General features: G+C 59.2%; 9 protein-coding genes across 9 annotated transcripts; 3 read left to right on the plus strand and 6 right to left on the minus strand.

Annotated features, from left to right (window-relative positions):
- Positions 1-27: 27 nt before the first annotated feature.
- SPSK_06330 (g-patch domain containing protein) lies at positions 28-1,290 on the minus strand (the record flags this gene model as incomplete). Its single annotated transcript, XM_016733036.1, has 1 exon — positions 28-1,290. One exon carries the CDS (start codon positions 1,288-1,290, stop codon positions 28-30), a length of 1,263 nt encoding a protein of 420 aa, XP_016591894.1.
- A 304-nt stretch (positions 1,291-1,594) lies between these two features.
- On the minus strand, positions 1,595-2,562 carry SPSK_06474 (uncharacterized protein; the record flags this gene model as incomplete). The annotated part of the gene is made up of 2 exons (XM_016733180.1): positions 1,595-2,407; positions 2,539-2,562. 2 exons carry the CDS (start codon positions 2,560-2,562, stop codon positions 1,595-1,597), a joined length of 837 nt encoding a protein of 278 aa, XP_016591895.1.
- Positions 2,563-3,185: 623 nt separating this feature from the next.
- SPSK_05993 (Ca2+:H+ antiporter) lies at positions 3,186-5,486 on the minus strand (the record flags this gene model as incomplete). Its single annotated transcript, XM_016732701.1, has 1 exon — positions 3,186-5,486. The coding sequence occupies one exon, from the start codon at positions 5,484-5,486 to the stop codon at positions 3,186-3,188; it is 2,301 nt and encodes a 766-aa protein (XP_016591896.1).
- Positions 5,487-7,299: 1,813 nt separating this feature from the next.
- SPSK_05876 (cytoskeleton-associated protein) lies at positions 7,300-10,551 on the minus strand (the record flags this gene model as incomplete). The annotated part of the gene is made up of 1 exon (XM_016732585.1): positions 7,300-10,551. The coding sequence occupies one exon, from the start codon at positions 10,549-10,551 to the stop codon at positions 7,300-7,302; it is 3,252 nt and encodes a 1,083-aa protein (XP_016591897.1).
- Positions 10,552-11,718: 1,167 nt separating this feature from the next.
- On the plus strand, positions 11,719-12,182 carry SPSK_06707 (uncharacterized protein; the record flags this gene model as incomplete). The annotated part of the gene is made up of 2 exons (XM_016733406.1): positions 11,719-11,803; positions 11,830-12,182. The coding sequence occupies 2 exons, from the start codon at positions 11,719-11,721 to the stop codon at positions 12,180-12,182; spliced, it is 438 nt and encodes a 145-aa protein (XP_016591898.1).
- A 2,132-nt stretch (positions 12,183-14,314) lies between these two features.
- Positions 14,315-15,625, minus strand: SPSK_06313 (uncharacterized protein; the record flags this gene model as incomplete). Its single annotated transcript, XM_016733019.1, has 1 exon — positions 14,315-15,625. The coding sequence occupies one exon, from the start codon at positions 15,623-15,625 to the stop codon at positions 14,315-14,317; it is 1,311 nt and encodes a 436-aa protein (XP_016591899.1).
- Positions 15,626-16,078: 453 nt separating this feature from the next.
- Positions 16,079-19,024, plus strand: SPSK_05914 (nucleolar protein 14; the record flags this gene model as incomplete). Its single annotated transcript, XM_016732622.1, has 1 exon — positions 16,079-19,024. One exon carries the CDS (start codon positions 16,079-16,081, stop codon positions 19,022-19,024), a length of 2,946 nt encoding a protein of 981 aa, XP_016591900.1.
- Positions 19,025-19,749: 725 nt separating this feature from the next.
- SPSK_05856 (DNA polymerase phi subunit) lies at positions 19,750-23,337 on the plus strand (the record flags this gene model as incomplete). Its single annotated transcript, XM_016732565.1, has 1 exon — positions 19,750-23,337. The coding sequence occupies one exon, from the start codon at positions 19,750-19,752 to the stop codon at positions 23,335-23,337; it is 3,588 nt and encodes a 1,195-aa protein (XP_016591901.1).
- Positions 23,338-23,697: 360 nt separating this feature from the next.
- SPSK_06454 (20S proteasome subunit alpha 7) lies at positions 23,698-24,707 on the minus strand (the record flags this gene model as incomplete). Its single annotated transcript, XM_016733160.1, has 2 exons — positions 23,698-24,584; positions 24,659-24,707. The coding sequence occupies 2 exons, from the start codon at positions 24,705-24,707 to the stop codon at positions 23,698-23,700; spliced, it is 936 nt and encodes a 311-aa protein (XP_016591902.1).
- Positions 24,708-24,924: the final 217 nt, after the last annotated feature.

Consider the following 24,924-nt stretch of genomic DNA (forward strand, 5'->3'; position numbering starts at 1 on the left):
ACTCGTACTTGTTCAAAACAACTTCCCCTAATCGTGGTCTTCTTCTGTTGGGCCTGGACACCCGTCGAGGTCGTCGTCCGGGTACTTGAATTTGCACCAGAAGCAGTACCTGCGGTTCTGCCGCATCCAGTCGACGACCGCTTGCAGCCGCTCCTGGGGCTCGAGTGCATTGAACTCCTCGAGCTCCTCGTCCTTGTCGCCCTCGTTGTCGTCGTCCACTTCGTCCTCGTCGTCTTTGTCGCCGTCGACGGAAATCGACGTGTTCATACTGCCTTTCAGATAGGACAGCTTGTCGGGCCCTTGTCCGCGCGCGAGTCGATCGTTCCCATCGTCGTCGTCGTCGCTGGCGTTGTCCTGTTCAAATGCTTCGTACTTTGCCGTCTTCTCCTTATCGCCGTGGACCATGCTTCGTAGTCGATCGTCTAGCAACTTCTGTGCCTTTATGCGCTGCTCTCGGTCGTGCTCTTTGGCGCGCCTCTCCTTGACCATGCCGCGCCACAAGACATTGACCGCGGACAGAGGCATCTCGTCCTGTGCCTTGGCCTCGTCTTCGTTCTCGTCGTCTCCTCTCGCCATGCGTTCCGCGACGACCTGCGCCGCATGAATCTGCCGCTCCAGACGGCCCGCTTCGCGCTCCTGTCGTAGTCGATCGCGATAGGCCAGCGGGTCCATGTCGTCGAGCCGCAGCCGCTTTGCGTCTGGGCCGTCGCCTTGAGCAGATTTTGCCTCCCGTTCCGTTTCTTTCCTCCTCTCTTCTTCGGCGCCAATACCGGCCCGGTCGCGCTTGACTTGAATCCGGATGGGCTCTGTCACGGGCCTGTCTTGGTCCGTGTCTCCGTTGCTGCCGTCCCCGCTCTCCGTCCCAGCCTCTCCGCTGCTCTCCTCGCGCCGCTTGCCCAGCGACTGGCCCGCTACGAACCCCATCTTGGCCATCATTGCGAAACCCTTGCTGACGGGCTTTGGCGGCTGCGCCAGTGCTGGTGCAAGCGGCCATTTTGATGCCGGTGCTGGTGTTGTTGATGTTGATGTGGATGTTGTCGCCTTTTGAGCTCCAACGTGCCGGGGCGGCGGTGTGCCAAAGAGTGACTGACTCAGTGCAGCCTCGCGCTCGGCCTCGGCCGCCTTGGCCAGCTCGGCCTTGGACGGAATGCGGCCACGCTCGCGGCCTTCGCGTTCCAGACGGATGCGACGCTGGAGAGACGTCTCGGCGGCATGCTTCTTCTTAGTACCGCCAATGTCCTCGTCCCCACCAAACGTCATGGTCATGTAGTCATCTTCCTCGTCTGCCATAGTGGGTGTATTTTGTGGGAGTATACGTGGATGTTGTGCAATATGGAATTGCATATACGTTGTTAAATGCGTGACGTTAATAAAATGACGGGCTTGTCCTTGCTCAGGAAAGACAGTGTTATATATACAGTGTGTGTCGCAATATACTGTGTCCCACCGTTTGGTACAAGATCCAGACAAGATTGATGATACAGCCAATTTCCTCCGTAGATTTCTTTATTGCAGAGTATCAACCTCGTGGAACTACCGACTCTTTTTCATTGTAATTATGACAACCTTTGCGCCAGTCTCCTCCCCCATCTCCTCACCATATAATTTCGGTCGTGTTCCAAATAACCGACATCTCCTTCCTGTAAGGCTTCATAATCTTCTCCAAAACCCTCTCCTTAACCCACGCGCTTTCCCAGTCAGGTCGCCTCATTGCCTTGCAGTATTCCCAGTACTCTGGAAAGTAGCCGGAGAGTTCCCAGTCCAGTAGTGCAACGACCTTGGATCCTTGGACGATGATGTTTCGAGGGTCCATGTCATTATGCGTCATGACGATCTTGTGATCCACCATGACCTCTTTGAATATGTCGCAGTAATATTCCACCCAGTCATATGGCTTGGACTTTCGCAAAGCCCTGACGATACCCTCGTTAAACTCGTCTTCGTTTGCAAATGGACCATATGCGCCTCGTTCGTTGTCGAAATAGTGATCGTTGCACCATGACCCGTCGACACTGCCAATGTACGAACCCGTGATTTGGCGGAGTTCGTCCATGTATTTGCGAAGCTGCGAGACGACAGACTGCTTCTCAGAGTCCGTGTACGTCTCCCATGCCCGGTCGAGATTCCGTCCCTCAACAAACTCCATCACAATTCGCACGTGGCCAGTTGTGTCGTCGGTGTATGCATTGTAGACTTGCGGGACCGGGATGCTCGTACGATCGCGGACAAACTTCATGGTTTCCGCTTCGCATGATCTCACAGTCTGGCCAGTTTTGACAATTGTCTCTGGGTCGATTTGGAAAACGGGAACAAAAGGGCCAAAGCGCTTCGCATTCTTCAGCTCTTCTTGAGAAACGATCCGGGCCATGGCAGCTCTATCGACGGCCGGAAGGTGCCTGCCGAGTCTCTAAAATGGCGGACTGTAGTCGGTCAGTTAGCACGACATCTAGAGTTGTTCTTGGTAAGCAGCACGACGTACGCAGAGGGCAAAGAACGTCAAATCCGCACAAGCGGCGTGTCATTGCTTTACGGACTCACCTCCACTTCTGGTCCGTGTGGCATGGGCGAAGGGGCTGGCGATTGGGTATGGGACGACGAACACCAATGCTACCGGTGCTTTGATGTGACCAAATGGATTTGGCGGTCAGCAAGTGGATTGGAGTCGTCTATTGGTAACGCATGTTTGTTTGTTATCGAAGAAGCTGCTTCTGCCGTTGAAACATCTATCAATTTAGCAACCACTGCGTGAGGTCAAAAGTATAGTTTATTAGTTTATTGTACTATGTTAACATGTGGCATTTATGGATTAAATAAATCAAAGTGATGCTCGCGCCTACCATGCAAAAGGCTTGCCAAAATCACCGTGCAGAATCTCGATATGTACAGAGAAATAATGAACAGTCAAATAGATGTAGAATAAACATGTCCGTACAACAAAGGTAGAATGAAGGGAGGAAAGCGGTCAAAAGAAATTAAATGAACGGTAGAGTGAAGAAGAACATCACGGATTGGTTTGCAACGTATAGTGTGTATAGTGTGTTCGCACACCTTGGTGCTTCTTGCCTATTTGGGCGCGACGTTCGGCGACAGGTAGGCACCGAGTCTACAGGGGCACAATGTTAGCATCAAGGTAGGAAGGAACGATGAAGACAATGGACAAGAAAAAAAAAGCTGGAAAAAGGGGCTCACCCGATAATCACATAACAGGCGCACATCAGCGCGCCCTTGAGACCACACGTCCGCAGCTTGCGGTCGCCGTCGCTCGACACCAGCAGGCCCACCAGCAGCGCCGTGCCGACCAGCGCCGCCATCTCAAAGAAGGTGAACGTGAGCGACAGGTTGCGGTTCAGGATCCAGCCGGCGCCGACCGTCAGCGGCGTGACGCACAGCGCGATCTGGATGGAGGAGCCAATGGCGACGGAAATGGCCAGGTCCAGCTTGTCGCGCAGGGCCACCGACACGACCGTGACGTACTCGGCAATGTTGCCGACAATGGGCAGGATGATGAGGCCAATGACCGACTCCGACAAGTGGCCTTGGTGGGTGACGTCGTCAATGGTGTCGACCAGGAACTGGGCGTTGACGGACATGAGCGCCGACGCGACGATCAGCACAATGACGGCCATTATGAACTCGCCGCGGCGGCGCTGGGCGGGCGGGTGCAGGTCGCCGTGGTGGTAGGACGGGGCGCCGCCGTCGCGCAGGAGGCTGGCACGGTCCGCCGCACTGCCGCTGCTCTCGAGGCTGACGCGACTGGCTTGCTGTGCCTGTGCCTGCTGCTGGTTGTCGCGCATGATCTGGAGGGCCGTGATGCCCGATCGCATCAGGCCGGGTCCGGAGATGGCCGTAAAGCCGCTGCCCGGCCCGCCGGACGACGACATCCCGCCGCCGACGCCAACACCGCCTGCACCGCCCGATAAGGACGACGCACGACTGCGGCGTACGCCGGCTCGTATGGAGTCAACGGAGATGGAGCGTGAGTGTGAATGCGAGTGCATGCGGGTGTGTGCGTGCGGGTACGGCCGCGAGGGGATGGTGTTGCTATTCATGTCAAAGTCGTCCATGCGGTGCATCTCGATGCCGTTTGACGACGAGGACAAGGACGACGAGGATGACGACAACGTTGGTTTTACAGGATGGGTCGAAGACACAGCATCGGCAAAGCGGACGGAGCGCGGCTGGGGTACAGCGGCACTGTTGATGACAACACCGGACGCGGAGGCCACCTGTTGGCACTCGGGTGTGGACGTGCTCGATGACGACACGAGCACGACAGGTCGTGCCGATGCTGTTGTTGGTGTGGCGGTTGATGCTGCTGTTGGCGTCGTTGGCGTCGTCGGTGTCGACAGGCCACGCTCGCTGTCGTCGTCGCTCGTACTGCCACTGCCACTGCCACTGCCGGCACCGTTCGCATGGCCCGCCGCAATGGGCCGGGCCCGCAGCTCGTGCACAAAGTACAGCAGGTAAATGAGCAGCACCATGAGCGAGGACACGCGGCTCATCTGCAGCGTGGCCTTGGACACGTGCTTGGATTTGTCAAAGGTGTAGCCAAAGGCGGTCGGCATCAGAAACACAAACACGGACGCAAACAGCAGACAGCTCAGCAGCTGCGTCTCGGCCGTGTTGTACACGGGCTCGTTGTCCGTCAGGCCCGTGGCCAGCAGTGCCGTGCCCAGGATCAGCAGCGAGTTGACCAGGATGGAGCCCAGGATCGACGCCTGCACGACACGGACCTGGTTGTTGACGAGCGCCACGATAAAGAGGATCAGCTCGACCAGGTTGCCCAGGCTGATGTTGAGCAGCGCGCCCACGGTGTCGCCGGCGTCGCTGGCGACGCGCTCGGTCGCGGCCGTCAGCAGCGACGACAGCGGGATCACGGCAATGGCGTTGGTGGCGAAGATGGCAATGGGGCTCGTGTGCGTCAGGTAGGTGACGATGCCAATGGGCACGAACACGAGCAGCGTGTTGAGCCACGACGACAGCAGCATCTGGCGCAGCGAGGCCATGCAGGACGTGGCCACCTCGTCCGCATCAACGTCCGCGTCAACGTCCGCATCGCCAAAGCCAAACTCGTCCACCATGGGCGTCAACGGCTCGCTGCCGTCGACAACAACACCGGGCATCGACCGCATGGACAGCTCCCGGTAGCTCGCATGCCCGCCGCGGCTCAGCGTCCGCACAAAGAAGCGCAGAATGCGGCGGACGGTCCCGCCGCCTCCGCCATTGCTGCCCACCCCAACGCCAATGCCGACGCCACCTTGTCCAGCATCGCCTGCCGCGGAATAGGCACGGCTGTGGGCCATCACCGGCCGCAGCTCGTCACCGCCGCCGACTCTGCTGTCGTCGCGTCCCACCGGATTTGTATCGTGCCGAAATTCGTTCACACTGGTCGCGCTGCTACGGTTGTTGTATATGTCGTCGTCGTTGTCGTCGTCGTCGAGGATGCTGCCGGCAAAGTCGAGAGTCTGGCCAGCATGGGAGTCCATGAAAGAAAAACAAAAAATAGGGGGTGGGGGGTCGTGAATATTGTCGGTTGTCGTTGTTGAAATCCGTTTGTCTTGTCACGAGGGAAGAGGGGATGCTGATGCCAGAAACGCACACGACCACGATCCGCACAGAGGCAAAAGGAGGCACGAGGCAAAGGGTAATAGGGAATGCGTGTCGTAAGAATGTCAAATGTGAGGGTTAGGTATGGAGTAAGACACAGTGTACGATTTACAACTGGACGAGAGTAGCCACACTTTGCTCCCTACATACTGGGGTATGCGCGTGCTCTCTGTAAGGAGCCGAAAGGACGATCATGGCCCTCCCCAGAGACAGTGCTCTTCAAAAGGCAAATAGAGACAAAACTACGCGTACGCGTAATTTGAAAGACCCTGCAACCAAATGGTAAGGGAGACCACCTACTGTAAACCAAGACAGGGTTCAGCAGGGAAAACAGTCTATTCTCTTTTCAGTTGAGCTGCTGAACGGTCAAGGCGCTACTTTTATTTGAACGATGAAAGCTGGCTATTTTTATTATTCTGGACCATCGTGAGAACCAGGGAAAAGGCGCAAAATCGAACAAAAAGGCCAAAGGGAAAGGGGAAATAAGGGAATAAGGGAACATGCGAATTGTGCAGGGGGACGATTGAAAAAATAGGGGTAGCTGAGTGGGTCGCGTGCTGGGATGAGCAATGCGATAAAAGGCGTGCCAAATGTGACCCCTGGCTTGCCTATTTTTGATTATTTTTGTGTGAAGGTGACTGTGCGTGGCCCGCCTTTTTTGCAGAGGATTTAAGATTGGGGGATATCGTGCGATTAGAATCTGTCGTCGATGATAGGAGGATGGATACGGAGGATAAGGAGGGATAAGGATGGGCAATGCCAAGGGGGGACATAATAAGGGCGTTTTTTCATGCAAATAACGATATGGCTGACAAAGGTATCTAGAAGATGTGAGAAGGCCAAAGGAAGGTGAGGACAGCATCGTCGACTCACAAAACGGGATATCGGCAGTGAAAGCGTCATGTGTAAGTCGTCAGTCGAAATATGTCAAATGTCGCGTAAAAGGAAAGAATGAAAGTGGACAAACGAGAGAGCATGGAGAAACTACCGTTAAACGTCAGAAACTGGATGCCGGGCCGAAAGCTTATCGTGTAAGTGTCAAAAATCCCAAATTCACTCAGCAAAAAGAAAGACTAAAAGGAAGTATACAAAAGAAGAGAAAGAGGCCACCCGCAATGTCCAAGACAAGATTCACCAGTGCTTCGCACGGCAGTGTCACAAGTGGATAAAGTGCCAAAGATGTCAAAGTGTCAAAAGTCAAGTGTCAAAATTAATTCGGTTGTGTCAACGATATCTGACGAGGCGTGTCGAGAAAATATGAGTGGTATCATCGCAGAGAATGCACCAGTCCCCTTACAAAATAGGTGAAGAGCAAATACAAAGACAAGAAAAAAAAAAAAAAACAATGAAGAGAGATGAGAGAAGGAATGCCAACCGGCAAACCCAGAGGCCAAAAGGCAAAACCAACATTACAAAACTGTACAGCTAGAAAGCATTCGCCGACCCCCGTCTTCCGATATTCGTATTTTTCATCATATGTGCTGCCCCGAGTCGTATTTCCCATATCCCACTCCATCTATTGCTGTCCCCAGCTTCCGTTTATATATGGAGGCCGTCGTATTGGTGCAGAAAACCTCGTTTTGCTCGTAGATTAGAAGTGGTATGTAGAAGTGTACAAATGTAAAAAGTGTAGATGTAGAAATGAGAAGAAAAGGTCAAGATGTGAGGCAAGGCCGGCTCGTCGTGTGCATGTTAAAAGGCATCCTCAAACGGGCAGTCCACGCTGTCGTGGCCATCACGCTCGCACAGCGCACACCACTTTCCGGCATCCACCACACCGCTCTCCTTGCCGGCTACCGGGCCAGACTCCATGGGGTTCGGCAGGATCTTGACCTCGGGCGGCGGAGCAGTCTTGGCAGCCACAGAGCCAAGCTTGAGCGGAATCATCGGTGCGACGGCCTCGGAAGAGAAGGCAGCACGGACCACGTCCTTGCCGGTGCGGGAATCCAGTTGTGCGGGGGCGTCGGACGATGCCGGTGGTGGCGCACCGTTCGCGCCCGCACCTGCACCTGCACCCGCACCCGCTGCCGAGCCAAACATGTTGGTGCAGGTCAGGATGTCGTGGCCGTTGGTCTCGCAAATCTCGCACCACAGCGTGCTCGACTCCGTGACCGACGAGTAGGCGTCGCTCTCAGGCATCGTGTCGAGCGTGGGTCCGCGCGAGTGGTGCGGCAGTTTCCGGACCTGGTCAGGCGAGCGGTTGCCGGTGCGCGGGTTGGAGTTGGACCGGGAGTGGTTGTGGTGCGCGCTCAGGTTGTTGCTGCCGCCGTTGCTATTGTTGTTGCCGCTCGAGGACAGGCCGCCGCCATTCAGCGACTCGCGAAAGTCCCGGGCCAGCACGACCGTGCCGCGCGAGTCACGCAGAGAGGAGCGGCTGCCGACGGTCATGGCGCTCGAGCGGTGGGCGCCGAGGTTGTTGGTCGACGAGGCCGCGGCGCCGTTGCCAGTCAGGCGCAGCTGCTCAATCTCGCGCTCCATCTCCGTCTCGCGGGTCGACTTGTTGTCGAGCAGCGTGCGCAGGTCGGCCACCTCGCGCTCGAGCGCCTCGCGGGCCAGGCGCTCGTTGATCGACTCGCCCCGGCGGTGACTGCTGCCGCCGCCGTTGGAGGCGTTGTTGCTGCCGTCGCTGACACCGGCGTTCTGGCTCAGCGAGTGGATGATAGCCTTGAGGCCGCGGATCTCGTCGTCCTTTTGCTCGAGATCCTTGGACGGGTTCGAAGACGTCGAATTGCCCCGCACCAGCGTGCCGGGGCCAACGCCAACGCCGCCGCTGCCCGGCCGACCTCCACCGCCCGAGGCAACCAACATAGCGGCCTTTTCGCGCTCGCGCCGCAGCTCGGTTCGCGTGCGCTCGACTTCGCCCCGTAGAAACTCAACCTCGCCACGGGCCTCGGCCTCGCCCCGCCGAGCGTCTTCGAGCCCCTCTTCGAGCTCCTGCACCAACTCTTCGAGCTGCTTGAGTTGCTGCGCGACGGCCTCCACATCGGCCAACCGGCTCTCGAGCTCCTGGTTCTCCTGCATCATCTCCTCAATCTTCTTCTCGTAGACACGCTCGGTCTCGGTACTAGCCATCTCGAGCGTGTCAATGGTGCTGCGGAAGTCGGCGCGGTGGGTGTCGAACTCGGCCGTCAGCATGGCGATCTTGTCGTTCTTCTCGCGCAAGAGCGCGCGCAGCTGTGCCATGTCCTTGTCGTCGCCGTCAAAGCCATCGGCACCGCCGCCAGGCGTTGCACCGGGACCTCCGCCGTTTGGATTCGGGCCCAACGGTCCATCTGAGCTTTCAATCAGGCCCTGCAGCTCGGTCAGGCTGCTCTCCATATCGGCCAGTGTGCTGGCCTGGTCCTTGAGCTGGCGATCGCGGTCCTGCAGCTCGGAGCGCAGACGCTCGACCTCTTCGTCGTTGTTGCCACTGCTGTTTGCGAGCGTCGTAGCCGTGGCAATGCTGCCATTCTTCATGTGGCTGGCGGTGCGTGACGGCGGCCGGCCGATGCCGCGCTGCTGTGCCTGTCCGCTAAAGGACGATGCGGAACCGACGCTGCCGTTTGCACTGCCACCGGCACTTCCATTGGAGCGGCCGACACGACCGGCATTCGTCGGTGTAGCGTTGTCGTCGTCGCCGTAGTTGGAAGCGCTGCCGAGCGCGGAGGCACTTCGTGGGCCGATGCTGGCTTTGCGGTCGACCGGCCCGCCCCGGAGCATACCAAGGCCTGTCCCGCGTTTGCTGGGATCGCCCATGCCGGCCGTTCCTGGAGCACGCATGCTCTGGGAGAACTTGCTGGTCGACGTCGGGCTGCCAAAGCGGCCCGGCGCACCGCCGGCTCCTGACGACGCGCCTCCCTTGGCCGCCGGTGTCGCGGCAGGCAGTGACGGCCGCGGGCCGTTGGATCCTGGCGCAGGCGTCATCTGGAGGCGGCGCACTGGGGAATCGGGCCGTGGCAGGGATGTGCGTGGAGGCCGGCGGGTCCCGTGTTGTGGACTGGGGGCCCGGGGAAGGGGACCGCCGCTAACAGACTGGCTGAACTTGGGGAGGGAGGGTGTGGGTGGCGTGAAGTTGATAGAGTTCTGGTTGCCAAGCTTGAGGCCGGTGCCGTTGGTGGCGGTGGGTGTCATAGGGAAGGCAGAGGGCGATGCGTCTCGGCGAATGGCCTTGTTAAGGGGAAGGAAGATGCCGGCGCCGGGGATGTTGGTACTGAAATAGGATACGCCGTCGACGTCGCCGCTGTTCTTGCCACGCGTGGCAAAGTCGGGGTGCAGTTCGACTCCGGCGAAGACACCCTTCCGGCCTGCGACGGAGCCCACAAAGCGCACAGTGCCGTGCATGCCGCCGGGCACATCGACAGCATCGCCGGCGACAACGGGGTCATCGCTGGTGGGCGCGCCCGAGTAGGACGCCATGGAGGACGCGAAGCGGCCGGGAGTGAGGGGAGCCATGGTGGCAGGCGGCGCGTTGTTGTTGCTGTTGCTGTTGCTGTTGTAACTGTTGTCGCTATTTGACGGAAAGGCGAGCTCGTTCAACGTGTCAAAGGCATAGGACTCGGTCGCATCGGGAATGGTAGCCAACGACGACGAAGTCAGCGCAGCCAGCGAAGCCTTGCGCGTCAACAAGGGCAGCGGCAGCGGCACCGACGGCTGGTGGGGTAGTGACGGCAACGGGGGAACACCCTGGACGCCGGGGGCGCGGCGCGCGTGGGCGGCGAAAAGGGAGCTAAGGTTGGGCGTCGAAAGGGAGGATGCGAGGCCGCGGCCGGCGCGTGTTGACGAAGAGGACGTCGATGATGTGTTGGTGAAAGGGGTGGGAAGGCGTTTGCGCAGGGATCGCGGAAGTGTTTTGGTTGTGGAGGAAAAGGAGGAAGACTGCGCCTGAGGAGGGCGGCCGGCGGAAATGGTGGTTGTGACGGAGGCCGTGGTTGGCGACAGCGTCGTGGCTGTTGTTGTGAGCGACATGATGGCGTTCGGTCGCTCGCGGCGGCCCAAACAACACCCTAGTGGCGAATTATGCGATTTAAAATGGAGTCAAAAATAACACGGAAAATAAAACGGCAGGAAAAGGGACCTGAGCCGATAGGGCGGACAAGCCAAGGAACGAGCAAAAAAAGAACCGTTCGGGCCTGGCGTCCGCAATTTTAGGGGGGAGGGGCCCCTGGCGCGTCCTTTTCTTCTGGGACCTAGTGGCACCTTATTTCCCAGCCGGTGGGCGTCGGATTGCAGTCCGCCAATGACAGGGGTGGACAATCAAGTCAAAATGGGTGGCACAGAGGCGCACTTTGTCGTATTGGGACAATGATGACCCAAATACGGAGCACAGCGGGACTCAGTGGGACGCAGCGATGGAGTTGCGCAGCTGAACGGCTGGTTGGGAGGGTGCGGCCCCTGTAGCGTGCCTTAGCGGTGTCTCTCCCAGCGACCAGGAGAGGCAAGGAGCGGCGACGGATAGGCGTGGGTGGGTTGGTGTTAGCGGCAGATGATGGTCTGATGGGCGGCGGGATTGGCAATTGGCGGGCAGTTAGGGGCAGCTTGGGCCGTTGAGATAGGCGGGTACCACAGGCCAGGCTGGGGCAAAAACGACCCACAGCGAACCCAAGTGCCTGAGCGCGAGGCGGTGGGAGGACGAGTGAATTGTCGGTGTCGGTAATGCGTTGATGCGTGTGATGTGTCTGCTGCGTGTCGTCGATTGTCTGTTTGAGTTTGAATGGCTGTGACCGTGTGTTAATTAGGCTGAGTGAGGCGTAGACCAGAGGGCAAAGACAGGAGATTCAGAGGAGGAAACAATGCGAGATGAAAACGGGCGCAAGAAACGAAACAAAACAAAACAAACTGTGACCACAGACTGCTGTGCAACGCGGGTAAGGAGGGTCGGCCGCAGGCACAAGGCTAGAAAGAGGGTGTGAAGGCGACAAAGAGGCAGAATATGCAAGAAAGAAGACGAGGTGCAAGACGCAGGGCAAGGCGACACAAAAAAAACAGGAAAAACGAAAGGACTGATGCAAGAAAAGAAAGGTGTGGGTGAGTATATCTAGATGGAGGGGCGGGAGAGAACAGACAACGCAAAGAGACAAGGACGAGGGATGCAGAAGAATGGGAAAAGGATGGAAAGCTAGAAAACAAGACAGGATGAAGACAAAGGATCAGACGAAGAGCAGCTCGAGCGGTTTTCTATGTGGGACACGAGCGAGAGCGGCAGAGAGTGACGACGTGGGTATGTTTCTTTTTCCGGGACGGCAGGCGTGCAAAAGCAAGCAGCAGATTGCGAGCAAATGGGTAAAGTCGATGCCCGTTTGGAGCAACATGTGGACGTATGCTTGGGGTCATCGCCAAAGAGGACTTCATACCTCGTCAAGCTGCAGACGCAGATGCAGTGCGGCGGAGTGCAAGCTGCAGGCGCCCAGTTTTGTGGAACGGCGAAGAACGAGCAGGCGATAGTGCGTCTCAATGGCCGTGCGGCCTTGCGCGCTGGCCACGATGGAAATGAGGCTGTCGGCTGGGGGCCAATTGGGACAAGCTGCGGTTTCGTTGTTTACATCACCAGGGGCACGATGCTTGTAAGATATGCGCTGGCGAAGGAGGTGGGCGTATGAGACGAGAACGAGATGCAAGTTGGCTTGGGCAGGTCGGACGAGTCGGACAGGCCGGCGTTTGAAACCGGCGGTATTCAGACACCAATATTAGAGCAGAGACAGAGTGGTGATGCAATTTGAGCAGATGTACGAAGGACGTCGTATGGCGTATGACGAGCGATACTCCGTACGACTGGGGCCGGAGTAAGATACCCTGTGCGGCAGGAACAAGACTTGCCACTGCCTGAATTGAACGAAGCGGTCAGAGTGCACCTTCCATTTGCTGGATTCCCCTCTTGCTCCCTCCAGTGGCGCTTTCCTTGTTCGCCTAGACTGACTGAGACAAAGACCCGCGGAATCTCAAAAGGAGCAATTGCGTTCCAGGATTGAGTGTAGCACGAATACGGCAAGAGCATGTCAGGGTTGTCAGAGCCAGGGAGTGTCAACAGGAAGGTCGTCCCTTCCTTTCGGGGCTAGCAACAGCCATTGGTGTTTGGCGTTGGACTGCTCCGTAGTTCGCTCCAATGTGGCGGAGGATCTGTCACTGTCAGAAATTGACTTGGCTCCAGTACTTTTGGCTGTCAGCCTGCAAGCAGCTTCTCCTCCGTACGAAGTAGGTTTGCCGGCATCAGTTCCCTGTCAGACCTAAGCGTGTCTGCAAGGAGTCCCCCATCTGCAGGCATCTGCAGCCTTCTGCAGGCGACCTGCATGATACCTGCAGGCTGCGGCTGCAGGTGCCGTTTCGTGTCCGCTTGTCCGCTGACTGCTCTCGCGCCTCAAAATCACCAAGACGACGACAACAAAATAAACATGCAAAGTAAACACAGCGACTCGACGAGAACACGAGCAAACGGGAGCAAACGGGGGCAAATACGAGGAAACACGAGACCGAACAAGCAAGACGAGCAAGACGGAGAAAATCAATCAATTTTAATTTCTTTCGCTTCTTTTCCCTTTGATTTTACGTGTCATTTCTTTCATCTCGACTTTCTCTTCTCCAATGTCTCATTCATCCCCGTGTGCTCGAGCATCGAAATGTCCATTTTGTGGATGTCATCCCCAGAGTTCCCGCCGCACTGACACTTTTTTTTTCAAGAATTTAAACTGCTAATTTTATCCTCGTTTTGCTTTCAACAGGCCGACGAAACAAGTGGCCATTTTTTTTTTCTTTTCTTTTTCCATGTTCTTCCCGTTTTCCCAAACGGTTTACTTGGCAATGTCTATCAAAATAGTGTCCAGCAGCCTCGTATTAAAGGATTCTTTTTCTCTTTCGGCCGATTCTCTTGTCTTTTCGCCCCGTTATTGTCCATCTCGGCTTCTGTTCCCCACAGAGTGCATTGCAGATCGCCATTATGAAATGGGCCGAAAACAGGACGACTCTCCTCGACAGAACCTCGTCCGAAGATGCTGGTCATTATTCAATACCAAAACTATTAATACAATACTTCGTACGCGCTCCAACACGCCCAACATCCCCCTCTCCCTGTTCTTCTCCACGTGGCGCGTGATATCACCCGCAGCCACCAACACCCCGCGTCGCGACAGACCAGGGCAGGGTAACTACTTTGTACTTTTCCGGCCGCTCGCTTCTGACAGCGGCACGCATCTGCCCAAAGCCATTTCCTGGTAAAGATTGTGCCGGAGAAGGCTCTGCGGCTTCCCATCCCGCTGGCAAAAGCGGCTCGGCAGCACACGATTGCCAGAGCGCGCTGATTTGTAGAAGCCGTCCTCCTACATGACAAAAGATGCTCGATATTACAAAAACGGATGGATATTCGAATAGATGAATATTGCATCAGGAGCAATAGGGAGTGGCGGGAGATTGCACTTCCCGACAAAGGCTGTGGCAGAAGCGGCATATCTTCAACGTCGCGTATTCTTCAACGTGTGTTGCCGCAATCGAATGGTGGCCGAAACGGCACGTTCGTATCATCGTACAAGAGCATATGACAAATTGTGCTTTGTCTGCGTCGCAAGAGAGCGCCGAAACAGTCCCATCCGAAACAGGCACTCCGACTCGCAATGGGACATCCGCTCGGACTCGCACAACTCCCGTCCGGCCGAGTGGACAACGTGGCGTGCGCTTCTTGCAGAAAGTATGGGGACAGCTGTAGAGGCTGTAGAGCGATTCGCCCAGCCCATGGACGAACCCCTCAGTCGCTTTCCCGCTCAAATATGTCGTCGCGCCGCAGCGGCCGCGTCCCGTCGTTGAGCACCATCGCCTCGCGGTGTTGGCGCCGAATGCGCTGCTCTTCACGGGAGCTCTGGATGGGTGGTCGCGGCTGACGTGGGCGCGTGGGCGCAGACGTGCGTGGGCCGCCTGCAGCCGATTGCGCATCGCCCTCGACGTCGTCGCCGTCCACGCCGTTCACACCGTCCACGGCTTCCGCTGCACCGTCGCCATCGCCGTCGGCCAACCCGTCCAGAGCACTCAGAACGGTGCGCACGTTGGTTAAAACCGGCGCAGGCACCTCGCCACCTGTGCCTCGTGCAAGTTCCGTGACAACGTCGGCAGCCTCGACCTCGACGCCTGTGGCACTGATCGCTCTGACCTGCAATGGCGACGTCCGCAGCTCCAGCCGCAGCGGCGCATCCAGGGGCGACAGCGGCAGCTGCAGCAGATCCAGCTGCTTATGGCTGTGCGACCGCGCGCCTTGGCGTGCGCTGGGCGGGACGACCTCCAACAGCCCGGCTTTCCGCAGCGCACTGCGCCCCAGCAGCGTGTCCCGCAGGCGGCGGCAAATGTCCGCGATGCGGTTGTCGCGGTGCCGCACAAAACTCGCCCAGTTGTCGGCGCGCGCGGCCGGCGGGCCCCAGCGCTGCTTGGCCAGCCAGCGCTCGACAAACCCGACGCGCACGAGCAGGTCAATGTCGTACTTGTCGGTCAGCTGCGCCAAGAACATGAGGCACAGCTTCTCCGAGTAGTCGCGCAGGTAGTAGTCGTCAAAGTAAATGTCGTCGATCAGCGTGCTGCCCTCGTCGCTGCCGATGCCGTCGACGCCGACACCCTCGCGCACATTGGCCGCCATGCACTGCTCGAGGCACCGCACAAACGCGGCAAACGCCTCCTTGGAGTTGAGCCGGTGCATGGTGGTCTGGTCCGTCAGCATCGAGAGCGCGCGCAGGCTCATCATGCGCTCGTCGTACGCCGGCCGGCCCATGCCCCAGAGCAAACGCCGCAGCGTGGCGTCGTCGTTGATGGCCCGATCGCACACGATCTTGGCGGCCGTCTCGCGGATCGAAAAGTTGTAGTGGTCGAGCAGGCTGTTGAGGGTGTCGGCGGACAGCGAGTCCTCGGTGTCTTGCGTAATGTACTGCGTCTTGGGCATCGCCGGGTAGACGACACTAGAGGCATGGTACGGCTGTAGCGCCGCGCGCACGCCCACGTACATGCCGACCGTGGCAGCGGCCATCAGGCCCAAGCCGACGAGGCGCTCGTCGCGGATAAACGAATACCACGCCATGGCGGTGGAGGTGTGGTGGACGTCGCCAGTCGTGACGACCTGTCGTGATGGATCGAGGTGGTGATGGTTCGCTGATGAGGAGCTTCGAGCCGGACGAAGTAGCTTCCAGTGGGATTAGGTAGGTGGAAACGGCTGTCGAGCCCTGTGGAGTAGCCTCTGTACTGGTTTGCCTCACCTGACCGCTTTCATTCTGCCGCTGTAAACGGGCAGGCGTCCTGATAAGATAAGCCAGGTAAAAACGTTGTAAAGACCCACTAAAAAAGTTTCTGGGTCTTTGGGAGAGCAGCAAAATCGGTCCAACACTCAACTCTCAACTGCGTAGTCTCGACATCGCTCGACAATTCCTTCTCGACGACTCCGTCGACCCAACTCGACAAGCCCCCCTTCTCTACCTGCCATATTGAATTTGACGTCCAATCCCAGAGACCGACTCTCGACGACACCAACACAGCCATGGCAGGCTCGCAGCTCAAGCGGCTCAAGGCCTCTCTGCTTGACCAGGGCATCATCGGCCCGCAAAAGTCCAAAAAGCAGAAGAAGCAGGCCGCCGAGGAGGCCCGGGCCAATCGAGCAGCCGGCCGCGGTGACAAGCGCCTCAAAAAGTCGGCCGCCCTCGAGACGATTCGCGAGCAGTTCAACCCCTTCCAGTTCAAGATGAACGCACGGGGGCCCAAGTTCCCCGTCACGAGTCTCAAGTTGGCACAGGTGCCCGAGGGCCTGCGCGGCATCAAGGGCCGGCCGACGGTATCCCTGTCACGGGGTGAGGAGAAGCGGCGTGCGACGCTGTTAATGGACATGCAGCGGCGGAACAAGGTCGGCGGTATTCTGGATCGGCGGTTGGGCGAGGGCGACCCCAACATGACGCCCGAGGAGCGGGCCCTGGAGCGGTTTGCCTTTGAGAAGCAGCGCATCCACAACAAGAAGGGGGCCGTCTTTGACCTCGAGGACGGCGACGACGGGTTTTTGGGGGGCGCCGACGACGGCGGCGGCCTGACACACATGGGCAAGAGCCTGTCGCTGGGCGACTGGAAAGGACGCCGCCATCTCGGCAGCGACGACGACGAAGGCGACGACGACCTCGGCGCACACGACGACTTTGACGAAGACGATTTGGAGGGCAGTGACGCGGACGAGGACCCGGAGCGGGCGTACAAGAAGAAGCAGCTCAAGCGCATGCGGGAGGAGCTGTTTGGCGACAAGGAGGGTGGCGCGGCCGGCGGCGGCGGCGAGGACGGCGCGCCGGAACGGAAAAAGTCAAAGAAGGAGGTCATGGAAGAGGTGATTACCAAGTCCAAGTACTACAAGTACGAGCGGCAGCTGGCCAAGGAGAACGACGACGACATGCGTGCCGAGCTCGACAACATGCTGCCCGAGCTGCAGCAGCTGCTCTCGACGAAACCCGTCAAGCCCACGCCGCAGTCCAAGGACGTGGCACCCATCACCGGCGCGCCGTTCGACAAGGACGCCTTTGACAAGGCGTACGACGTGCGGCTGCGGCAGCTGATCCAGGACAAGAAGGCCGAGCCGTCGGCGCGCACCAAGACCGAGGAGGAGATTGCCGAGGAGCAGTCGGCGCATCTCAAGAAGCTCGAAGAGAGCCGCATGCGGCGCATGTTGGGCCAGATTGGCTACGACGAGAGTGGCAACGGCAGCGACGAGGAGAGCGACGAGGCCGATACCAGCAGCGGCAAGAACAAGGCCGACAAAGACGTCCCGGCTGTGCAGATCATCCGCGACGACGACTACGAGGAGGACGAGTTCAACTTGGGCAAGGGCATCAAGGTGAAGCACACGGCGGCCGAGCTGGGCTTTGACGACGAGGACGACTTTTTGATCGACGACGACCTGGTCTTTAGCGGGTCTGAGGTGGACGTCGACGAAGATGACGAGGACGAGAGTGGCGACGAGGCAGGCAGCAGGGCCGAGGAGGAGGACGAGGAGGAGGAAGAGGACGAGTTTATCCGCGGCCTGCTGACCGAAGACGAGAAGAAGAATGCCGTCTTCGCCAACGCGGGCAAGCTGACCTCGACAGCCCCCAAGGGCCGCGACGACGACGGCGTGCCGTACACGTTCCCTTGTCCACAGACACACGCGGAGCTGCTAGACGTTCTCGAGGACGTCCCCGTTGCCAAGCTGCCCGTCGTGGTGCAGCGCATCCGCGCGCTCTACCACCCGAAGCTGGACCACGGCAACAAGGACCGGCTCGGCCGCTTTGCGGCTGCCCTTGTCGAGCACATTGCTCACCTGGCGAACGGCGAAGCACCGCCTTACGCAACCATTGAGAGCCTGGTCCGCCATATCCACTCGCTTGCCAAGGCCGTGCCGAGCGAGGTGGCGGTCGCCTTCCGCTCCCATCTTGCGGCTATGGAGGGCATTGTCACTGACGATGCGGCCCCCGTTACGAATGGCAGCCGGGCCCTCGCGCTCAACAGCGGCGACCTCGCCATCCTGACGGCCGCCGGCTCCGTGTTCCCCACGTCCGACCACTTCCACCAGGTCGTCACGCCGGCGATGCTGGCCATGGCACGCTACCTTGAGCAGGCACCGCCGCGGTCACTGGCCGACTACGCCACAGGTCTGTACGTGTGCACGCTGATGTGCCAGTACCAGCGCCTGTCGAAGCGGTACATGCCCGAGCTCATCAATTACGTGCTCAACACGCTGCTGGCACTTGCGCCGGAAGGTTCGGATGCACTCGCCAACCCGGCCACCGGCCACATCCCCGTGCACGCGCCAGCCCGTGATGTGCGCATCCAGAAGGCACAGTCCCTCAAGACGGTGCGCAAGCTGCGGATATCGGACTGCCGGCCGTCGGACGACGACACGGAAGCACGCAAGGCCGCCCTCTTTAGCACGGCCCTCGCGCTGCTCAGCGACGCCGCCACCAACTTGTGGGCCGGCAAAGCATCGCTCGTCGAGACCCTCGAGCCCTGCCGCGCCGTCCTGCAGCACCTGCGCAACACAACAGCCTGCCGCAGCCAGCTCCCCGCGCCGCTCAACAAGGAGGTCGACCGCCTGGCCGCGCAGATCGACGCCGCGCAGCGCCTCGCCCACCTCGCGCGCCGCCCGCTCGAGCTGCACCACCACCGCCCGCTGGCCATCCGCACGTTTGTGCCGCGCTTCGAGGACGCGTTCGACCCGGACAAGCACTACGACCCCAACCGCGAGCGCGCCGAGGCCGCCAAACTGCAGGCCGAGTTCAAGCGCGAGCGCAAGGGCGCCCTGCGCGAGCTGCGCAAGGACGCGCACTTTATGCAGCGCGAGAAGCTCAAGATGAAAAAGGCCAAGGACGCCGCGTATGAGAAAAAGTACAAGCGGCTGGTGGCCGAGATCCAGGGCTCCGAGGGCCGCGAGGCGAACGCGTACGAGCGCGAGCGACAAGCACGGAAGCGGAAGTAGATGTGCGTTGTCTGGGTGGACTGTTGCCGGGTCTTGTTTGTTGTATTCTGTTTATATTGCATTTTTTGCATTGCATGGGTCAGGGGGTCAGGTCTACCCTAAACATTTTTACGCACGTTGTCATGGATCACAACCATTAGATAAGATGGAAATGCAAAATTAGTTGTATTTGCAAACTCTATACGTAAAGAGTAACAGTAAAGAGGTGAAATTTAAGGTCTTTTATTTTAATACTTAATTTATTTATTTTTTATCCAGGCGAGGAATATAAGAAACTCTTTTTAATTAAAATTTCGCATAAAAATGAATATAATTGCTTTGAACAAACCTAGTCTTCATTAAATAATTTATGAAGATTTACATCAACATCCAACGAACAATCGTATGCTAGATTTTTTGGCATTTTGATAGTACACTGTTGTATAAGTTTTAAAGTGAAAATGCAATGAAGGTCAAGGCTGGTTCCATTTGCGGAAAGCGGTGGCTGCTCGAATGCGCCTTCCGCTGTTCGAGGTTGACCGCCAAAATTTTCTGCCAGCCCAAAAATAAATTTCTTAGCGTATGGAACCTGCCCTGAATGCACTGAAGCCTCTGACAGCAAAACGGCCAGTCAACAAAATCGACAAAATCGACGACAAGAGGCATTGGCTGTCTTTCCAACCGATTTGTCGTAGTTTCCCCTCGAAAAAATTCCCTTCCATTACCTTACTATAGCCCCTGCCAACATGGGCAAGAGAAAGCGGTCGGGCAAGGCCAACGGCGGCCAGCAGAACGGCGCCACCAACAAGCGCGCCCGCATCGTCGACATGGACGACAGCGATGCCGAGAACCAGACCAGCGGCATTCTCCCTGTGAAGTTTGCGCCGGGCGAGAGCCCCGAAGAGAAGGAGGCTCTGCTGGAGAACAAGACCCTGTTCGCGTCGGACCTGTCGCGCGCCGACCACGACCGCGAGCGTCGCCTCTACAAGCTGCTGGGCAGCGCCGACGTCGAGGACCGCATCCGGGCCGCCGACACGATTGTGTCTGCGCTGCTGGGGAGCGGCTCTGCGTCCGTGCCGGAGGCGGTGCTGCGGCGGCACCTCGAGCGGCGGCTGCTGCGCGGACTCGCCAGCGGCAGCGAGGCGGCCCGCGTCGGCTTCAGCTATGTGCTGTCGGAGCTGCTGGGCCAATTGTTTGGACGCAGGGACGAGGACGAGACCGCCGACGCCGCGAAGACGACCGACTACGCCTCGACGTATCCCAACCTGACGTTTGACCGCATTCTCGATCTGCTGCTCGAAAAGACCAAGCCGGCCGCCAACCTGCCCGGACAGGAAGAGCGTGACCACTACTGGGGCCTGCTGTTTGGCCTGCAGAGCTTTGTGGAGTCGGGCATCTTGTTCGGCCCCGGCGACAACGGCCGTGTGCGCTACTGGGACACGCTGTTGCAGCACCTGCTGCAGCTCGGCCACAAGAAGGTGTGGCTGCGGTCGCAGGCGTGCTTTGTCGTCGTGCAGGCGATTGCGCGTGGCCGGCTGCCCGACAAAGCGACGGTCGCTGCGACGCTGCAGACGGTGGCGTCGGATGCCAGCGGCGACAGCCTGGCCAAGACACCCGAGGGTCTGGGCATGTGGCTGGCCGCGCTGGCCCGCTTCCCCGAGATGGCCCTACCGGCACCGTGGACGGCGCCGCTGGCGCCCGGCTCCCACAAGGACGTGGTGGCCGTGCTCAAGAACAGCGGCGGCGACAATGACGGCAACAGCGAAGCGTCGTCGTCAAAGACCGTTAAGCAGGGCAACGCTTCGGCCCAGCTGCACTTTGTGTGGGATCTGTTGCTGGATGCGCTGCTTGTGGATGGCGCTGCCAAGCGCTTCGACGCCTTCTGGGTTGCCGTCGTGGACCAGGTCTACTTTGCCAAGGGCGCATCCGACCACCAGAAGCTGACGGGCTTCAAGGTGTTCCAAAAGGCACTGGCGCTGTGCGCGGCTATGGCCGACAAGCCAGCGGACGCCGACACCGACGCCGTCCACCCCAGTCTGTTCAGCAACAACCTGATGGCCTGCCTGATGAACCAGGCGTCCAACCCAACACCACGGTTGCACCGTGCCGCCGTCCAGGTGCTCAGGGTTATAGAGCGCCAGGTCGAGGAGAACCCGCGTATTCTGGTGCCCGTCCTCTCCTGTCTTCTTGGCAGCACGCCCCAGTCCCACGGCGTCTACGACTTTGACGAGCGCGTCAAGGGCACCGGAGACGGTACTCGGCCTGTGGAAAAGATCCTGCGGTTTGCCGACGGTGACAGCATCGGGGATGTTGTCCGTCTGCTGCGCACGGGAGCTCTGCACGCACCTGACGCGAACGGCGACCAGAAGCCGCTCCGGATCTATGCTGAGTACCTCTTCCGCCTAGTCAGCCGTGCCGGCGCAGACACCACCGCTGCCAGCCAGGCTGGTGAGGTGTCTGTGAGCAGCATCGCCTTCCAGGCGCTGGCCGAGCTGGCTTATCCAACGGCCACCGTCACGGGTGGTGCTGCTCCCGAGACGACTGGCAACGAAAAGTCAAAGAAGAAAAAGTCCAAGTCAGCTGCGCCGGCCCCTGCTTCCGACGCCACTGCTCCCTTCCCCAAACTCAACGAAAAGACCCTGGCCGCCTGCCGGAAATCGTTGGTCTCGGCCGCTGGTGCCCTGCTTAAGCGCCCCGACGACTTTGCCTCGTTCTGCCGCACCGTGCACGCGATCGAGCCTGATTCGGTCGGTGTCGCCATGACGGGCGAGATTGAGACGCGCGTTCTGGCTGCACGACAGCAGCTGAAGCAACTGCTCGTCTCGTTCGATGCTGCGCCCACCAAGGCGTCGAAGAAGACCGGCGACGCCGCGGCAGCGTCGCGTGCCCGCCAGGGCCTTGCTGTCCTCTTGTCTGTGTCGCTGCTGCAGCTGTACCACGAGCCGCGGGCCGATGCCATCGAGGTGCTTGATGACATCCAGGCGTGTGGTGACAAGCTGACGGCTGCGCTGGCCCGAAGTGGCAAGAAGGAGGAGGCTACGCACAAGGTGAAGAGGGGAAAGAAGGCGAAGAATGTAGATGTTGCGGAAGGGGACGATGAGGACGACGAGGACCACGACGAAGACCATGAGCACGGCGAGCCCGACATTGGCCAGGTCCTGACGGACGTCCTGCTTTCCCTGCTGGCCGAGTCGTCGCAGCTGACGCGCCAAACGTCGCTTCAGGTCTTTGAGCCGTTCACGCCGTTCATGTCGGCCGAGGCCCTGGATAACCTGACGGATGTGCTGGCGGCGGAGGAGAACACGTCTGGGTACCGCACGCTGTTCAACCAGGAGGATGAGGATGAAGAGGAGGACAGTGACGATGAAGACGGCGCGGATGACGACAGCGTCGAGATGATGGACATGGATGCAGACGGCGACGTGACGGCACTGGCCGAGGGCGTGGATTCGAGCGACGAGGAGGACAGCGACGATAGTGACGATGCGTCGTCCGATTCAGATGACGAGGTGGTAGATGCCGACAAGGACAAGCCGAACGGTAAGAAAGCTGGCGGGGACGATGCCGCCGACGACAGCCTCGAGGCTGCTCTCCGCAAGACATACGGCGGTATTCTACTGGAAGACGGTGACGGCAAAGACGGAGACAAGGACGACGGCGACAGCGACAACGAGTCGGACATGAGCGACGACGCCATGCTGCGCCTTGACGACCACTTGGCCAACCACCTCGCCATTATCCGCAAGAAGACCGACAGCCACAAGAAGGAGCGCGACGAGGCCCGCAAACGTGTCGTCGCGTTCAAGCACCGCGTGCTCGACCTGGTCGAGACGTACGTCAAGAAGGCGTCGTCGTCTCTCGCAGAGACCAACCTGCTCCTGCTCTTCCGCCTGCTCCTGCCGCTGGTCTTGCTGGTCCGTGACACCAAGGAGCCGGCCCTGTCGCAGAAAGCGGCGCGCATCGTCCAGGAAGTGCCGCGGCAGCTGAAGAAGGGCCGGTCGTCCTTGTCCTCGACGTCGTCCTCGACCGAGGCAGCTGTCGACCTCGACGACGCTGTTGGCATCATCGAGGAGCTGCATGGGGCGGCCAACGACAAGACGGAGAACCGGGCCTTTGCGGCCGCCGTGTCGACGGCCAGTCTGGCGATTGCATCCACGCTGTGGGCGACGACGGCGCCTGCGAGCGACGAGCGCACGGCCGCCTACCAGCGCGTCGCGGACGTCTACCGGTCGACACAGGACCGGTGGGTGCTCGACGGCTGGAGCGTGCGGACGTCGCTGTTTACGGACTGGTACAACTGGTGCCAGAATGCCGCGCGGGGGAGCGGTGCATAGTGGAGGCATGTACATCGAATGCCGAATGTCGTTAGTTAAGTAGACGGCGGCATTATATGATGTCCAATCCTTTTTGCATTTCAAAACTTCAGCGTATAGAGAAATCAAGCAGCATATCAAGACACAAGATATCACAGTTCTGGAGGATACTTTTGAGGAAATTCGCCGTACTACTAAAAGACAAAAGGGAGCAGCCACTGTCTATGCCTGTCGCTGCATGCTATCATACATGTCAACCCCTGGGCTCGGAAAAGTAAGACATGGCCGTCATGCACTAGGTCGTATGATATTGCCCATGAATGCGTGATGTATTATTTTTCTTCCGTGCCTAACCTCATTGCCTTGTCCATCTGTCATGCCCTACTCATCATCCTCGTCCATTTTGTCGTCGTCCTTCTTTTCGTCGTCGTCGTCGTCGCCCTCGAGACTCGCCTTGGCCAGACGCTCCGCCTCCAGCCGCAGCGCCCGCGGCACCTCGACGTGGCGGCCGCCCGTCGGGCCCTCCACCGTGCTGATCCACGTCATCTCCAGCTCAAACTCCTTGTCCTTGTTGTCGTCGTGCGCCACGTAGATGATGCGCGCCGCCTCCTTGACGCCCTGCTCCAGCGAAATGCCGCCCTCCTCGCCGTCGCCCGCCAGGTCCAGCTTTTCCAGCTCGGCCTTGGCGGCCTGGCGGCCTTTGCCGGTGGCCGCGCCGTAGTAGCCCCAGTACAAGCCCGACGGCTCCAGCATGTACAGCGCGGGCCCGCCGTACGTCTTGCCGGCCGCGCGGCCGCCGGCGCCCACCTTGGGCCCGGACCCGACCTCGCCGTCCACGGGCTGGTCCTTGTCGCTGTCGAAGCCGGCCAGGATGGCGGTGACGCCAAAGGGGCGGACGGACTGGTAGAGCGTGTAGGCCTGCAGGAAGCCGCCGACGCGCGAGGCCAGCTCGCTGGTGGCAATGGGGGCTTTGAAGGTCTCGCGCCAGCTGCGGGCCTCCTCGCGGGCGCGGTCGACGAGGTGGCGGCCGTCGGGGGTCATGCCCGAAAACGCCATGCCCAGGTGGCGGTCGATGGTGGCGATGCGGCGGTTGGCGCCGGGCTTGAGCAGCTTGGAGCCGACAATCTTCTCGACGGCCAGGACAACGCCGTCACGGCACCGGATGCCGACCGAGGTGCCGCCATTCTCAACGGCCTTGATGGCGTATTCGACCTGGAAGTTGCGTCCGTCGGGCGAGAAGATGGAGTTGGCCAGATCGTAGCCGGTTCCTATGGACGTCTGAGGGAGAAGGGAAACTTGTCAGTATCGGCCGGACAACGATTGGGTAAAGGACGAAGTTCACTATAGTTGTCGAGCTCGTAGGGTCGCCATTGGCAATAGGCACATACCATTGTGAAGGTTTGCTGAAATGAATGAGGCGATGTGGAGATGAGGAGAGGAGGGAGACGGTCGACAACGTGGGATGGGTGGAAAGCAGCTGGAGAAAAAGGCAGTCGAGTATCGAGGATGCGAGCCGAATCGGACGTGCAAAAGTGTGCTGCGTTATGCGTCGTGAACAGGTGGATTGGCAGCTGACGATGCAGGCTGAAAGGGCGACGACGTGGGATG

Source organism: Sporothrix schenckii (assembly GCF_000961545.1).
Source record: "Sporothrix schenckii 1099-18 chromosome Unknown Cont38, whole genome shotgun sequence".
NCBI classification, from domain to species: domain Eukaryota; kingdom Fungi; phylum Ascomycota; class Sordariomycetes; order Ophiostomatales; family Ophiostomataceae; genus Sporothrix; species Sporothrix schenckii.